The sequence below is a fragment of the Siphateles boraxobius genome, unplaced genomic scaffold (assembly GCF_051911475.1).
Source record: "Siphateles boraxobius isolate OS27281-9 unplaced genomic scaffold, OSU_SipBor_1 75, whole genome shotgun sequence".
In the NCBI taxonomy this organism is placed as follows: Eukaryota; Metazoa; Chordata; class Actinopteri; order Cypriniformes; family Leuciscidae; genus Siphateles; species Siphateles boraxobius.
The window spans coordinates 614218-630000 of NW_027509203.1; the positions used below are offsets into that span (position 1 = coordinate 614218).

Below are 15783 nucleotides of genomic sequence, written 5' to 3' on the forward strand. Positions count from 1 at the left end.
ATTAGAGATAACGAGTGGATGATTAGAGATAACGAGTGGATGATTAGAGATAACGAGTGGATGATTAGAGATAACGAGTGGATGATTAGAGATAACGAGTGGATGATTAGAGATAACGAGTGGATGATTAGAGATAACGAGTGGATGATCAGAGATAACGAGTGGATGATTAGAGATAACTAGTGGATGATTAGAGATAACGAGTGGATGATCAGAGATAACGAGTGGATGATTAGAGATAACGAGTGGATGATCAGAGATAACGAGTGGATGATCAGAGATAACGAGCGGATGATCAGAGATAACGAGCGGATGATCAGAGATAACGAGTGGATGATCAGAGATAACGAGTGGATGATTAGAGATAACGAGTGGATGATTAGAGATAACGAGTGGATGATTAGAGATAACGAGTGGATGATTAGAGATAACGAGTGGATGATTAGAGATAACGAGTGGATGATTAGAGATAACGAGTGGATGATTAGAGATAACGAGTGGATGATTAGAGATAACGAGTGGATGATCAGATATAACGAGTGGATGATTAGAGATAACGATTGGATGATTAGAGATAACGAGTGGATGATTAGAGATAACGAGTGGATGATTAGAGATAACGAGTGGATGATTAGAGATAATGAGTGGATGATTAGAGATAACGAGTGGATGATTAGAGATAACGAGTGGATGATTAGAGATAACGAGTGGATGATTAGAGATAACGAGTGGATGATCAGAGATAACGAGTGGATGATTAGAGATAACTAGTGGATGATTAGAGATAACGAGTGGATGATCAGAGATAACGAGTGGATGATTAGAGATAACGAGTGGATGATTAGAGATAACGAGTGGATGATCAGAGATAACGAGTGGATGATTAGAGATAACGAGCGGATGATCAGAGATAACGAGTGGATGATCAGAGATAACGAGTGGATGATCAGAGATAACGAGTGGATGATTAGAGATAACGAGTGGATGATTAGAGATAACGAGTGGATGATTAGAGATAACGAGTGGATGATTAGAGATAACGAGTGGATGATTAGAGATAACGAGTGGATGATCAGAGATAACGAGTGGATGATCAGAGATAACGAGTGGATGATTAGAGATAACGAGTGGATGATTAGAGATAACGAGTGGATGATTAGAGATAACGAGTGGATGATTAGAGATAACGAGTGGATGATTAGAGATAACGAGCGGATGATCAGAGATAACGAGTGGATGATCAGAGATAACGAGTGGATGATCAGAGATAACGAGTGGATGATCAGAGATAACGAGTGGACGATTAGAGATAACTAGTGGATGATTAGAGATAACGAGTGGATGATTAGAGATAACGAGTGGATGATTAGAGATAACGAGTGGATGATCAGAGATAACGAGTGGATGATCAGAGATAACGAGTGGATGATCAGAGATAACGAGTGAATGATCAGAGATAACAAGTGGATGATCACATATATCGAGCTGTTATTCACCCAGCTCCACATCCTCTTCTCGGGGCCACTGGGAGAACGGCAGGTTCTTGTAGAAGGCCTCCAGGATCTTGTCCTTCAGCTGACCCACGGTGTCGGTGTTCATTACGCGAACGCTCACCGAGTCCATGCCGAACCCCTGGAACGACACGCTCATGTTCTGCAACAGAGACGAGGAGGTCAGAGGTCACATCACAGCCTTCTCGGGTCTTCAGCTAACGTTACGAATAAACGTTCTTTCAGTAATGTTAACAGAAAGGTTATCAATTACTAACAGTTCCACACAGGTCCATAGAGGACAAATATGTCCAAAAACTGTCATATACGTGTGAAGCTTGGGAACACAGACTTAAGTTTGGTCTCATTTTAAAGAAGACCCATGGCAGATTATTGTTAAAGTAAAAAAAGTTTAAAAAGTTATACCAAAAAAGTTTTTGAAAATTATTTACGAACAATATGTTTTATGAAACATGTTGAACTCCACAACTGCTAGAAAATCAAAGTTGTGTTCCAAATTTGAGTTTGATATCTCAAAAAATGAGCTTTCAGTGAGAGTGTGTTCGGCCGCAGTGACAGACTTTCCCCATTAGATTCAGCAAATCTCACTGCGACAAGCATGGTTACAAGCACACACACACACACACACACACACACACACACACACACACACACACACACACACACACACACACACACACACACACACACACACACACACACACACACAGAAAACAGGAATAAAGCGAGTATTTATTTTATAGGCCAAACCTGAGAAAACGGCACATCTGGTGAAAAACATTATAACATTTTTATATTTTGAAGCCTTGCCGACAGAATGAAAAGCTCTTAACAAAGTTTGCATCATTTTATAGTTAAATTGCCCTCGGATTAAAAATTGCACTTTTAATGGGTTTCAATGGGGACATTTTTGTCTTAAAGTTCCCGAGTGGAACTATTTTGTGTCTCTAATGCAAAATGAAATGGGGGTGAAATAGTAAAATTCCAATAAAAATACACACCTGTGCCAAAATTGATTCAGTTGGCATTAACATAGGCAAAATTATAATAAAAAAACCCGGAAAAAGACAAAAATGTCCATAAGGATGCACAAGGGTTAATAATGTTCTCAAATCGTTAGCACAAAAAATTGTTTATGCATCTTTCATGGAGTGTTTATTTCTGAAATGTTTCAGTTGGACGTTCATCTAACGTTTTTTTAAATGTTACTACTAGGGCCGGGCTACGATAAATACACACATATGCATGTATATGCTTAAGAAATATTTGCATGTATATACTGTATACATATTTATACATAATTTATATTACATATAAATATAAATATTTTATATATGAATAACACATTCTTCTTACATGCATGTGTGTGTATTTATATATAGAAAATAATTATACACACTACACACACATACATTATGTAAACACAAACTTTTATTTTGGATGTGTTTAATCGTTGCCCAGCCGTAGTTACTACTTGTTTCAGAACATCAAAAGTAACATTCCCATAATGTTTGAAGAAGGATACAACGTATGTTCCCTTAACTGGACATTTTGAACGTTCAGAAAACATTCAGAAATAATGTTTCCAATAACTGCCCGGGACAGCTTCGTGCCTGCGGTTCACATGCGGCTGACCTGCGGCTGGGCTTCGATGTTCTCCCGCAGAAGCCACTCCTCGTTGAGTGTGTAGCGAGCCTTGCCCGTGATGGCGTCGATCGAGCCCTTGTTGATCTGCTGTTTGATGGCACACAACAGGAGGAAGAACGGCTCGCCAACCGTCTCCTGAGGAGAAACACCAACACACTCCTACAGTCAGCTCATTACACAGCGCTTTAACAGTAACAGAGATTGTTATGGCTTTACAGCAGATCTAGAATAAAGTTATTGTCCAGCTAAAGTTAGTTTTGATTGATTCACTTCCGTCCCAACGATCATTAGTTATTAACTTAGCGGCCGCTAACACAACACCGTTCTGACAGAAAACCCTTAACACACTCCGGCCGCTCACTCGCACAACAGTGTTTGGTGCTCGAGAACGCAAACTTTGAAAAATTTTAAACAAAAAGCTATCTCCACGTAAACTTCAAAAATGCAAATCTGTGAAAACGCTGACGGCGAGCACATGTGTATTACATGTTTAGTCTATAGATATGTGTGTTTAAATAAATATGTGCGCATGCGTGTAGTCTTTCTTTACAAATTGACTTTAAAAATGTATAATACAGAATTATTTATCGCTTCAGTCCATGGAGAACCAGTGAAACTCACACACACACACACACACACACACACACACACACACACACACACACACACACACACACACACACACACACACACACACACACACACACACACACCTTGAGGTAGCTGTACATGCAGATGGACATCCAGTTGGTGAGCATCTTCTCCACCACGGACTCGGTTCTCCTCAGCATCAGTTTGGGGTTTTTGGAGGCGGAAGCGTCGATCAGGTCCACTAGCAGATCCTTCATGATGCTGGTGTAGTACTCCAGTTTACCATGGAGGGCGATGGTGAGCAGAGACGCCAGATTGCACCTAAACATCAAACGCGTTCACATCATGACACCAGTGCTGGAGACGGACAGTAATTAAGAACATTCACATCGGTGTGGAAAGAGTTGGGAAAAGCCCTTCCTCTGATGAATAGCTCCACACACATCCGCTACACAATCACACAACAGCTAATCACACACAGATGAGATCTCAGACAATGAAAGCACTGATTCATCACTTCAATGCAGGGTGTCTGTGACTGTCTTCTCAAACCACGAGGCAGAGAAGAAGTCAGAGATCTACACTTGTACTCACTGAATTCTCCCGAGAACAAATCCTCCTCTTTCCCGACAGCATTTGATCCTGCTGTTCTGAGCATTTTCTATCAGCCATTTTATGAACGTTTGTTATTTTGTTATGTGCGTTTCCCACTTACATTAATGTGCAGAGACGTGCTTCAAGTGTCACGCGTTATTGTAACTTGAATTTATGCTTTATAAGCACTTATAAGCACATTACATGAAATTTCTCAAGTGATTTCCTTAAATTCTCCCGGTCGATTTTCCCTGTCGTCACGCATTTTATCACTTAAAACTCATCTTTCATCACCAAAATTACATATTTAAATGTTTTTTCCTTGAAAAAATGTCTTCATGCCTTAAAATATATTGAATGTAACTCGACACCCTTGCCTCATTTGGTATTCAAATGAGCCCCGCCTCCACTCACTCACTCACTCAGAGATCCACTCGTTGACGATCACACGTTGATCTGATTGGTTACAAGGTAGTTTGTGACGTCAGAAACACCAGCGATTTCAAAGCGTGTTTTTGAGACTGTCTTTGGTTCACTGCAGTTTTAAGGAGAAAATACTCAGCAATGCTGTCGACTTATGAATTTACACATGGTTTGTCTTAAAGCATATTAAAAACACCACATAGACACATAAACAACATTAAACGCTGGATTTTCACCTGTATGGATTTTCAAAATGTATTTTGTATAAATTGTGACTGCATCCGTGCCATTACTCCAGAGCGCTCGTAAATCTGTCCATTTTTAAGTGCTATTGCGTTACGATGGCTTTAGGAAACTAGACGCTAACTGTGAAGAACTAGGATCCGCTCGGCTCTAGAAGCGGTGTGTGTTCATCTCTCCGTGTGTTTAGAAGCGGTGTGTGTTCATCTCTCCGTGTGTTTAGAAGCGGTGTGTGTTCATCTCTCCGTGTGTCTAGAAGCGGTGTGTGTTCATCTCTCCGTGTGTTTAGAAGCGGTGTGTGTTCATCTCTCCGTGTGTTTAGAAGCGGTGTGTGTTCAACTCTCCGTGTGTTTAGAAGCGGTGTGTGTTCATCTCTCAGTGTGTCTAGAAGCAGTGTGTGTTCATCTCTCCGTGTGTTTAGAAGCAGTGTGTGTTCAACTCTCCGTGTGTTTAGAAGCGGTGTGTGTTCAACTCTCCGTGTGTTTAGAAGCAGTGTGTGTTCAACTCTCCGTGTGTTTAGAAGCAGTGTGTGTTCATCTCTCCGTGTGTTTAGAAGCAGTGTGTGTTCAACTCTCCGTGTGTTTAGAAGCGGTGTGTGTTCAACTCTCCGTGTGTTTAGAAGCAGTGTGTGTTCAACTCTCCGTGTGTTTAGAAGCAGTGTGTGTTCAACTCTCCGTGTGTTTAGAAGCGGTGTGTGTTCAACTCTCCGTGTGTTTAGAAGCGGTGTGTGTTCAACTCTCCGTGTGTTTAGAAGCGGTGTGTGTTCATCTCTCCGTGTGTTTAGAAGCGGTGTGTGTTCAACTCTCCGTGTGTTTAGAAGCGGTGTGTGTTCAACTCTCCGTGTGTTTAGAAGCAGTGTGTGTTCAACTCTCCGTGTGTTTAGAAGCAGTGTGTGTTCAACTCTCCGTGTGTTTAGAAGCAGTGTGTGTTCATCTCTCCGTGTGTCTAGAAGCGGTGTGTGTTCATCTCTCCGTGTGTTTAGAAGCGGTGTGTGTTCATCTCTCCGTGTGTTTAGAAGCGGTGTGTGTTCAACTCTCCGTGTGTTTAGAAGCAGTGTGTGTTCAACTCTCCGTGTGTTTAGAAGCAGTGTGTGTTCAACTCTCCGTGTGTTTAGAAGCGGTGTGTGTTCAACTCTCCGTGTGTTTAGAAGCAGTGTGTGTTCAACTCTCCGTGTGTTTAGAAGCGGTGTGTTTATCTCTCCGTGTGTTTAGAAGCGGTGTGTGTTCAACTCTCCGTGTGTTTAGAAGCGGTGTGTGTTCATCTCTCCGTGTGTCTAGAAGCAGTGTGTGTTCAACTCTCCGTGTGTTTAGAAGCGGTGTGTGTTCAACTCTCCGTGTGTTTAGAAGCGGTGTGTGTTCAACTCTCCGTGTGTTTAGAAGCGGTGTGTGTTCATCTCTCCGTGTATTTAGAAGCGGTGTGTGTTCATCTCTCCGTGTGTTTAGAAGCGGTGTGTGTTCATCTCTCCGTGTGTCTAGAAGCAGTGTGTGTTCAACTCTCCGTGTGTTTAGAAGCGGTGTGTGTTCATCTCTCCGTGTGTTTAGAAGCGGTGTGTGTTCAACTCTCCGTGTGTTTAGAAGCGGTGTGTGTTCAACTCTCCGTGTGTTTAGAAGCGGTGTGTGTTCAACTCTCCGTGTGTTTAGAAGCGGTGTATGTTCAACTCTCCGTGTGTTTAGAAGCGGTGTATGTTCAACTCTCCGTGTGTTTAGAAGCGGTGTGTGTTCATCTCTACGTGTGTTTGACTGTTCTGGGCTGGAGCTGCTGATTCAGAGGTTATGAATGTTCTCGATGTTGGGTTCCTGGTTATTCTGATGTGTGTTTGTAGAGTGGCCATCTTTACTCACCGATCTCTGACGGCGAAGTCTTTCTGCTGCTCGAGTGCATGAACGAAGGAGACCAGGAAGTGCTTGTTGTTGAGAAGAGTGGAAAACAGAGTGATTCCCTCCTCCAGGTTGGGCCGTATGCTGTTACACGGCTAACATGAGGAAAACACACACACACACACACACACATCAGCACATGCTGTGGCATGGGATGTTTGCTCCTAATGTTGTTTTTATTTTATTTTATTTAATATGCCTATATATTATGATGAGGAGAAATTTTGTTAGATTTGAAAGCATACTTAAATACATTATTCGCAACTTCCTCAGGGAACTCCATGGTAAACCCGGAGCGGAGCTGGAGCGGAGTGATATTTAAATGCTTGGAGCACGGGGGGGAAATTGTTGTCGCTCCACTCCGCTCACATACTCTGCTTCTGACTCCCCAGACGTTCATTACATCATTACAAGGATGTTCCATGTAAAGTGGTGGATCCCAGGTTCATAAAGAACTATCTGGCGAGTCTTCACTCCGCACACCGCAGGTGAGCTGACTGGTCTTTTTAACCAGTGTTTGTGTGTGTGTGTGTGTTAGAGAGAGTGTGTGTTTGTGTTTGTGTGTGTGTGTGTGTGTGTGTGTGTGTGTGTGTGTGTGTGTGTGTGTGTGTGTGTGTGTGTGTGTGTGTGTGTGTGTGTGTGTCTCACCTGCCAGTCCTGCAGCAGAGGATGAGTTTCGGTCAGAGCTCTCGGGCCGAGCGGATTGTTCTCGTACACCGGCTGAACCAGACGCCGCTCGTAGTCACAGCACATCTACACACACACACACACACACACACACACACACACACACACACACACACACACACACACACACACACACAGACACACACACACACACACACACACACACACAAACACACAGATAATCAACACCAAACCAAGTCAAAGCTGCAGTTTCCTAGAGCTGTTTTGCTGTAATCATTACGCTTCTTATACAGGTTCGGCAGTATGTTTGAGCTCGCCGTTTAAGTGCATTAAAGGATTATTCACTTCAGAAGTAACATGTCCTGATAGTTTACTCTCCTCCACATCATCCAAGATGTCCATGTGTTTCTTTCTTCAGTCGAAAAGAAATTAAGGTTTTTGAGGAAAACATTATAGGATTTTTCTCCATATAGTGACTTCAACTCAGCACTAGCTGTGAAGCGACACACATTACGTGATCATGGTGAAAGGTCAAGCGTGACGTAGGCGTAAGAACCGTCCCAGTGTTTATAATGCGAACTTGCAAAGACTGAGTCAAACTCCATTTATAAAACAAAAAATAAAAGGTGAAACAAAAATGTCGGATGATTTTGAAGTTGGAGGAGAAAATGAGATGCAGTTCCCTATCAGGGAACTCGAGCTGCGTGAAACGCTGTGGGACCGCCTTGCGTGAGTGCGTCATGAAGCATGTATGAAATCAATCCAATGGCGAGACGGAACGGCATAGGCAGGTGGCGTCATCGACCAGGAAACTATAAAGCACTCCCAAAAACACAAGCACGTCAGCTTCTGTTACTTCAGCAAGCGCTCTGTGTGTGAAATCAAAACTGTCAATACTGTGTTTTTGTCTGTCCTTAGTTGATACTAGGCAGGAGTGTTTCACTTATAAATCCCATATATATATATAAAAACATCTATCATTATGGCGAGCGAGCAACATTTTAGGAAGTGTGTTTTCCCCTGCTCTCGTTATATCACGGGCGGGGATACACACCAACTATGTGTTGTTTGTTTAGGAGTGCAGCATGCCTAGTCAGCTCTCGAGGGGGCTGATTGTGAGCATTGCGAGCGTCTACCCTTACGGACGCTGCGCTCCCGCCGATCGCTCTTCGAGGAGGGCGGTTCGGTGCGCGCTCCCCGCGGCTCGGGTCCCGCTTCTGCAGAGGCTGTGTGGCGACGCTTGTCGTGGGGATCGCAAATGTATCTAACAGAGGGGTTTGAGATGGGCTCTTCGGGTTCACGTCTCTGGGGGCAGCCCCGGCCGTCGACTAGCTCCTCCCACCGAACACAACAAAAACAGAGTGTTGCGTCACGTGCACCTCCTCAGCAAAACTGGGACGAGACTCGGCGCTCTCAGACGAGGTCCTCGAGGGGTAGGGCTGATCTGAGGACAGTCATTATCGCCAAGAAGGCTTCGTCGAAGAAATCCTGACGCCGCCGGTGTCAGGATGCTGAGTGTAGTCCCCACCGCGAGAGAAAGGAGTTCACCACACTACACAGTGCCCATTCTCTCTCGGCGCCCTCAGTGGTCCGTTCTGTCAACCCCGGCTTCGTGCCGGGGCGCAGACGGTCCCAGCGAGTGTTTCCCCGAGGGGCGCTCGCTCCCTCCGAGGAGAGGTCCAGAGCTGTCAGACCAGTTGTTCCCTGCCGGTGCGCCGTTACAGGGCACTGTGTCTGCAGTTCCAAATATTCCAGAGGCCAGCCTTAGAGAGGCTGGTACCCTTAGTAGATTTTTTGGCAGAGTGGAAAAGCCTTCCAAATGTATCTCATTGGGTCCTGCAGACTATCAAAAACAGGTTACGCTATTCAGTTCAGGTCTCGTCTGCCTTGATTCAGGGGGGTCCTGCCTACAGTGTTGGGCCCCAAGCAGGCTCTGGTTATGGAAAAGGAGGTAAAAACTCTTCTGCTGAAGGGGGCTATAGAACGAGTTCTTCCTCCCAGCAGGGAGTCAGGTTATTACAGCCGGTACTTCATCGTTCTGAAGAAGGATCGGGGGTTACGTCCAATTTTAGATCTGCGCCTGTTAAATCGTAGAGTAGGGAAGCTCAAGTTCAAGATGCTCACTCTCAAACAGATCGTGTCACAAATCAGATCCGAGGACTGGTTTGTCTCGATAGATCTAAAGGAGTCTTACTTCCATGTGTCTATCCTTCCACAACACAGAAAGTTCCTGAGGTTCGCTTTTGGGGGCGAAGCGTACCAATTTCGGGTTCTTCCGTTCAGCCAAGCTCTCTCTCCCCGAACGTTCACGAAATATATGGATGCAGCTCTGGCTCCGCTGCGACTCCAGGGCATCCGCATTTTGAATTATATCGACGATTGGTTGATTCTAGCTCAATCGGAGCATCAGGCGCTCGGTATCGAGATGGCGTTCTCGCTCACATCAAGAAACTCGGGTTGAGGCTCAATGCCAAGAAAAGTGTGCTATCTCCACTACAGAGGACCACTTTTCTGGGTGTAATCTGGGATTCAACGACGATGCAGGCACGCGTGTCTCCTGCTCGTATCGTTTCGATCCTCACGGCCGTCAAACAAGCAAAGCTAGGCCAGTCACTCACTGTCAAACAGTTTCAGAGACTGTTAGGTCTGATGGCAGCAGCGTCCAACGTTATTCCTTGCGGCCTGTTGTACATGAGACCATTGCAGTGGTGGCTCAGGGCCAAGGGGTTCTCCCTGAGGGGAAACCCGCTTCGCATGATCAGGGTCACGCGACGTTGTCTTCGCACCCTGACCATGTGGAAAGAACCTTGGTTCATGTCCCATGGACCCGTGCCGGGAGCTCCCTGTCGTCGCGGAACGCTAACGACGGATGCCTCCCTCACGGGCTGGGGGTCGATCATGAGTGGTCGCCCTGCTCAGGGTCTGTGGCAGGACCATCATCTCTCGTGGCATATCAATTGTCTAGAAATGTTGGCAGTGTTTCAGGCTCTGAAACACTTCCTCCCAGACCTGAGAGGTCATTATGTTCTTGTCCGGTCAGACAACACATCGGTGGTCTCCTACATAAATAACCAGGGAGGTCTGTGTTTGCGCCCGTTATACAAGCTGGCTCGCCAGATCCTTCTATGGTCCCAGGGGAAGCTTCTTTCATTGAGGGCGATTTATATCCCAGGGTATCTAAATCAGGGGGCAGATATCCTGTCGAGACAGGGGCCAAGGCCCAGGGAATGGAGACTCCACTCCGAGGTGGTGGAGCTCCTATGGAAACATTACGGTCGTGCGAAGGTAGACCTGTTTGCATCCAAGGAGACATCACACTGTCCACTGTGGTTCTCTCTAAGCCATCCAGCCCCTCGGGGGTTGGACGCTATGGTACAGGCTTGGCCGAGGTCACGTCTGTACGCATTTCCCCCGATTGCTCTGCTCCCAGGAGTTCTGGAGAGGGTTCGCAGGGACGGGGTCAGTCTACTGTTGTTAGCCCCGCACTGGCCGGCCCGAGTATGGTTTGCGGACCTGGTCTCTCTCCTCGTTGGCTCTCCTCTGGGGATGTCGATCAGGAGGGACCTTCTCTCTCAGGCGAGTGGGTCGATCCTTCACCCCCGCCCAGAACTGTGGAAACTGTGGGCCCGGCCTCTGAGGGGGCCCAGCTTATATAATCTGGTCTCTCGACCAAAGTTGTTGAGACCATCCTCCAATACAGAGCTCCGGCCACTAGGAAATTATATGCTTTGAGGTGGAAACTTTTCACATCATGGTGTGGAGAACACCGGTTGGACCCAGTTAACTGCCCGGTGGGTGCAGTGCTGGAATTCCTGCACGAGCGTTTCTCCACAGAGTTATCCCCCTCCACACTAAAGGTGTACGTGGCGGCCTTATCTGCTTACCATGTCCCTTTGAGTGGAGTCTCTCTGGGGAGACACCCACTTATATCTCGTTTCCTTCATGGCACTTTGAGGCTGAGGCCAGCAGCTCGCATGAGGGTGCCGACTTGGGACCTGGCCGTAGTTCTAGAAGGCCTCTCCCTTGCTCCTTTCGAGCCCATTGAAGAGGTTTCCAAGAAATGTATTACTCTCAAAACTATCTTCTTGCTTGCTATTTCTTCTTTAAAAATAACAGGAGATATTCAAGCTCTCTCGGTTTCTCCCTCGTGCTTGGAATTCTCGCCCGGCATGGTAAAAGCTTTTCTCCATACTAGACCGGACTATGTTCCTAAGGTCCCAACTAGTACTGTTAGGCCTATTGTACTGCAAGCCTTCTGTCCTCCTCCTTTTCTGACATCGGACCTGGAGAAACGTATTCTGCTCTGCCCAGTTAGGGCTTTAGATGCTTTCATCCACAGAGCTGCCCTGTGGAGGAAATCTGAACAGTTGTTTGTTTGCTTTGGACCACCCAAAAAGGGGTGTCCTGCATCTAAGCAGAGGATGAGCAAGTGGGTGGTCGAGGCCATATCACTTGCTTATGAGTCAGCTGGTCAGCCTTCACCTTTGGCTGTACGAGCTCACTCTACTAGGAGTATGGCTGCCTCTAAAGCTCTTTTGTCAGGAGTCTCTCTTCAGGACGTTTGTGATGCGGCAGGCTGGTCCTCTCCGCATACATTCGTCAGATTTTACCATCTTGACTTCAGCTCCACTCCAGGGGCGTAGGTGCTTTCGTCTGAATGTGCGCCCTGACTTCACACGACGGACACTTGCTCGTATGGCGACGTGGGTATAGGCGTTCCCACAGCGTTTCACGCAGCTCGAGTTCCCTGATAGGGAACGTCTCTGGTTACATATGTAACCCTAGGCTTTCATGTAGCTCAAACAGTAGAGCGTTGGCGCTAGCAACGCCAAGGTCATGGGTTTGATTCCCAGGGAAAGCAAGAACTGACAAAATGTAAAATGAGTACCTTGAATGCAATGCAAGTCGCTTTGGATAAAGGGGTCTGCCAAATGCATAAATGTAAATGTAGTTCCCTGAAGGGAACCAGACGCTGCATGTCTATACTCCCGGCATGCCCGAGATCACTTGCTTCAGTCTATCAGAAGCTGACGCGCTTGTATTTTTGGGAGTGCTTTATAGTTTCCTGGTCTATGACGTCACCCGCCTATTACGTTCCATCTCACCATTGGATTCACGCAGCGTCTCGTTCCCTTCAGGGAACTACATTTACATTTATGCATTTGGAAGACTTGAATTATAATTCATTTGTGTTTATAAAGTATATAAATGTTATAAATTCAGTTATAAATTTCTGCTGGTTTGTCTAGATCAGACTCTTATTCCTCAGCTGGATGGTATCGAGACTTTGAAGCTGCACTGAAACTCACATTTGGACCTTCGACCCGTTGGACTCCATTGAAGTCACTATATGGAGAAAATACTGGAGTGTTTTCCTCAAAAACCTTCATTTCTTTTCCACTGAAGAAAGAAAGACATGAACATCTTGGATGACGTGTGTAGATTAAATTATCAGGACATTGTAATTCTTAAGTGAATAATTCTTTAACAGTAAACGCAGAATCCCCAGAACGCTGTCCAAGAAACTCTGCCGTGTGTTTCTGGGAGTCTCCGGGTATCCCTGTGTTCTGCAGACACTGAGACTGGGAGGATGCAACATTAGTGGGAGTCCTATATCTGCCCTCGCTCCAGAGTTTTAACTCTTAAATCATTTGTAAGACTTCGGTTGATCTAAATCTGAAATACATACACAAACATCCGACTGAACAAACCAAGGTTTTCTCCGAGCCGTTTGTGTTCCAGAGACACTGGCTGTAGGATCTCTGTGTGTGTGTGTGTGTGTGTGTGTGTGTGTGTGTGTGTGTGTGTGTGTGTGTGTGTGTGTGTGTGTGTGTGTGTGTGTGTGTGTGTGTGTGTGTGTGTGTGTGTGTGTGTGTGTGTGTGTGTGTGTGTCTGTGTGTGTGTGTGTGTGTGTGTGTGTAGTGTGTGTACCTTGGGAAAGAAGGTGCGCGTCACAAACTGCTTGTACTCCAGGAACGGGATCCCCTGTGTGTGTGTGTGTGTGTGTGTGTGTGTGTGTGTGTGTGTGTGTGTGTGTGTGTGTGTGTGTGTGTGTGTGTGTGTGTGTGTGTGTGTAGTGTGTGTACCTTGGGAAAGAAGGTGCGCGTGACGAATTGCTTGTACTCCAGGAACGGGATCCCCTGTGTGCGATTGAGCTCTTTCGTCAGATCCGTCATGTCCGTCTGTAACTCCGCAAAACCTGGAACACACAAACATGACAATAATTAACACAGAAAAACGAAATGGGTTCAAATAAAGTATCAAAGTAAGTAATCATATGGGTTTTATTGAACAACACTGTTATAATTCACCATGTAAAATAAATGATATAAACTAAAATAAACATAATTTATGTAAATTACGTATTATAAGAAATGCCTGCAGAGGGCGCCAGCGGCCTGGTGTTCGTATATACCGAGTCGCCTTAGAAAGCGTGTAATAATGCGGCTCGTGGATTCTCGGCCGTGGAACGTGTCACTTCCAGTGTTTTGCTGGGTAAATTGCAATCAAGGATTTTTTTAAAATCGAGTACTCGAATAATCGAGGAATCGTGACAGCCCTAATATATAATATGAGGCCATTAACACAGAACAGCAGACTACAGGGGGACTTTATTCATAATTATTGCGGGTTTGGTCATATTCTTTTGAAGTTTGCACTTCAATGTTTTTAATTATTTTGAGGAATACTGAATCTGTTTTTATGCAAGTGAGACGAGTAAACGCATGCTCACATTTACAACAATAACCATCATATTCACACACAGACACACACACACTTAACTCACGATTTTCTCAACACAAGGACAGGAGAACTGTCAGTCACTACATGTTTGCAGTTTAAACTGTAGATGGGGTTAGTGACGCTCGAGAGAAGCTCTTTAACAGCTGAACTCTTAACTTCAGCGCTGTGAATGCTGTGTAATGCAGTGGAGAGGAATAATGCGGTCTGTGTGAAGCATGTAATTTAGTTTTCTGTATAACACTGTTTATGTCAAACACATGACAGCTCAAACTCTGAGTCACTGTGAGAACATCACGATTTACAGGGTTAATGTTAAGCGGTTGCTTTTTAAATGGATGCAAGTGTATGAGTGTGTGTGTGTGTGTGTGTGTGTGTGTGTGTGTGTGTGTGTGTGTGTGTGTGTGTGTGTGTGTGTGTGTGTGTGTGTGTGTGTGTGTGTGAGAGTCATGATTTGAGCTGACGTAAGATCAGTGCTGTGGGGAAAGTCCTGCTGGGATAACAGGAAGTGAAACATCCTCTTATTGTTTCAACACAGGATGTTTGTGTATATTTAGGGATAGAATTACCATGGAAACCAAGAATATAACAGGAGGAAACAAGAGAGAAAGAGAGCGAGAGAGATGATGATGGGTGAGCGATCCAGAAAGCTCAGCTCCCTCGGGTCACATTCACAACCAAACACCCGAAACAAAAGAACAATCACACACTTTAAACTCAAGCCATGTGCGTTTACTGCTTTACTGTGGGCTCACTGTACAAACATCATTTCAGATTCAAGCGTAATATTCATAAATACATGTGAATATTAACAGTTAAATAACAGTTCACCATCATGTCCCACAAAACCTGCATTGCTTTCGTTCATCAGTAAATGGAAAATTAAAATAAATGGGAAGCTCCAAAAATCACAAACAACACAAGAGTCTCATAAAGTACAGCTCATATTCAAACTCGAGGTGAAATATCTGTTCAGATCTCGTCTATGCAACTAAAAGAAAGCAAGACTGCTGAATATGACATTATCTTCAGAAAGAAGAATCAGGATCTAGCGGGAATCTTCCCACTCAAACACTGACTGCTGCTTCTGAGAGCTTCAGAGGGAAAGATGCCCAGAACTGCTGGTCTAGGATCAGTTTTCTCTGTGTTTGTGCTGTGGAGAGCATCAAAGCTTTCTATTTACAGTGTGTTTTTGCAGAGTTGAACGTTGTAGCCAATCACAAACATATCTGCTGATTTCAAGAATGCAACAGCCAATCAGAGGTGTTTAACTCAGCACTGAAGTAACTCTGAGTTCTGCACGAATCCTCTCATAATAACGGATGGTTGTGTAGATTAGAGATTCGTTGTGCGGTCAGCTTCATCGATTACATCGGAACTTCGCATTTTCTGTAAAGCTTTATGTGCTGTGAAAAGCGCTGTACAAATGAATGTGAATTGAACTGAACTCTGTGAGATCGTGATGAACCGAGATGTGACAGCTTTATAGTGGTTATAAAGGTTATGAATAC

General features: G+C 45.0%; 1 protein-coding gene across 1 annotated transcript in view; it reads right to left on the minus strand.

Annotated features, from left to right (window-relative positions):
* Positions 1 to 15783, minus strand: part of plxnd1 (plexin D1) — an 87298-nt gene that overhangs the window by 18661 nt on the left and 52854 nt on the right. The window contains exons 22-27 of the mRNA XM_077217600.1: positions 13618 to 13730; positions 7532 to 7636; positions 6848 to 6978; positions 3872 to 4070; positions 3147 to 3293; positions 1497 to 1653 (exon numbers count right to left, since the gene is read on the minus strand). Of these exons, the coding sequence (XP_077073715.1) occupies positions 1497 to 1653; positions 3147 to 3293; positions 3872 to 4070; positions 6848 to 6978; positions 7532 to 7636; positions 13618 to 13730 (852 nt within the window). The remainder of the gene's footprint in view (positions 1 to 1496; positions 1654 to 3146; positions 3294 to 3871; positions 4071 to 6847; positions 6979 to 7531; positions 7637 to 13617; positions 13731 to 15783) is intronic.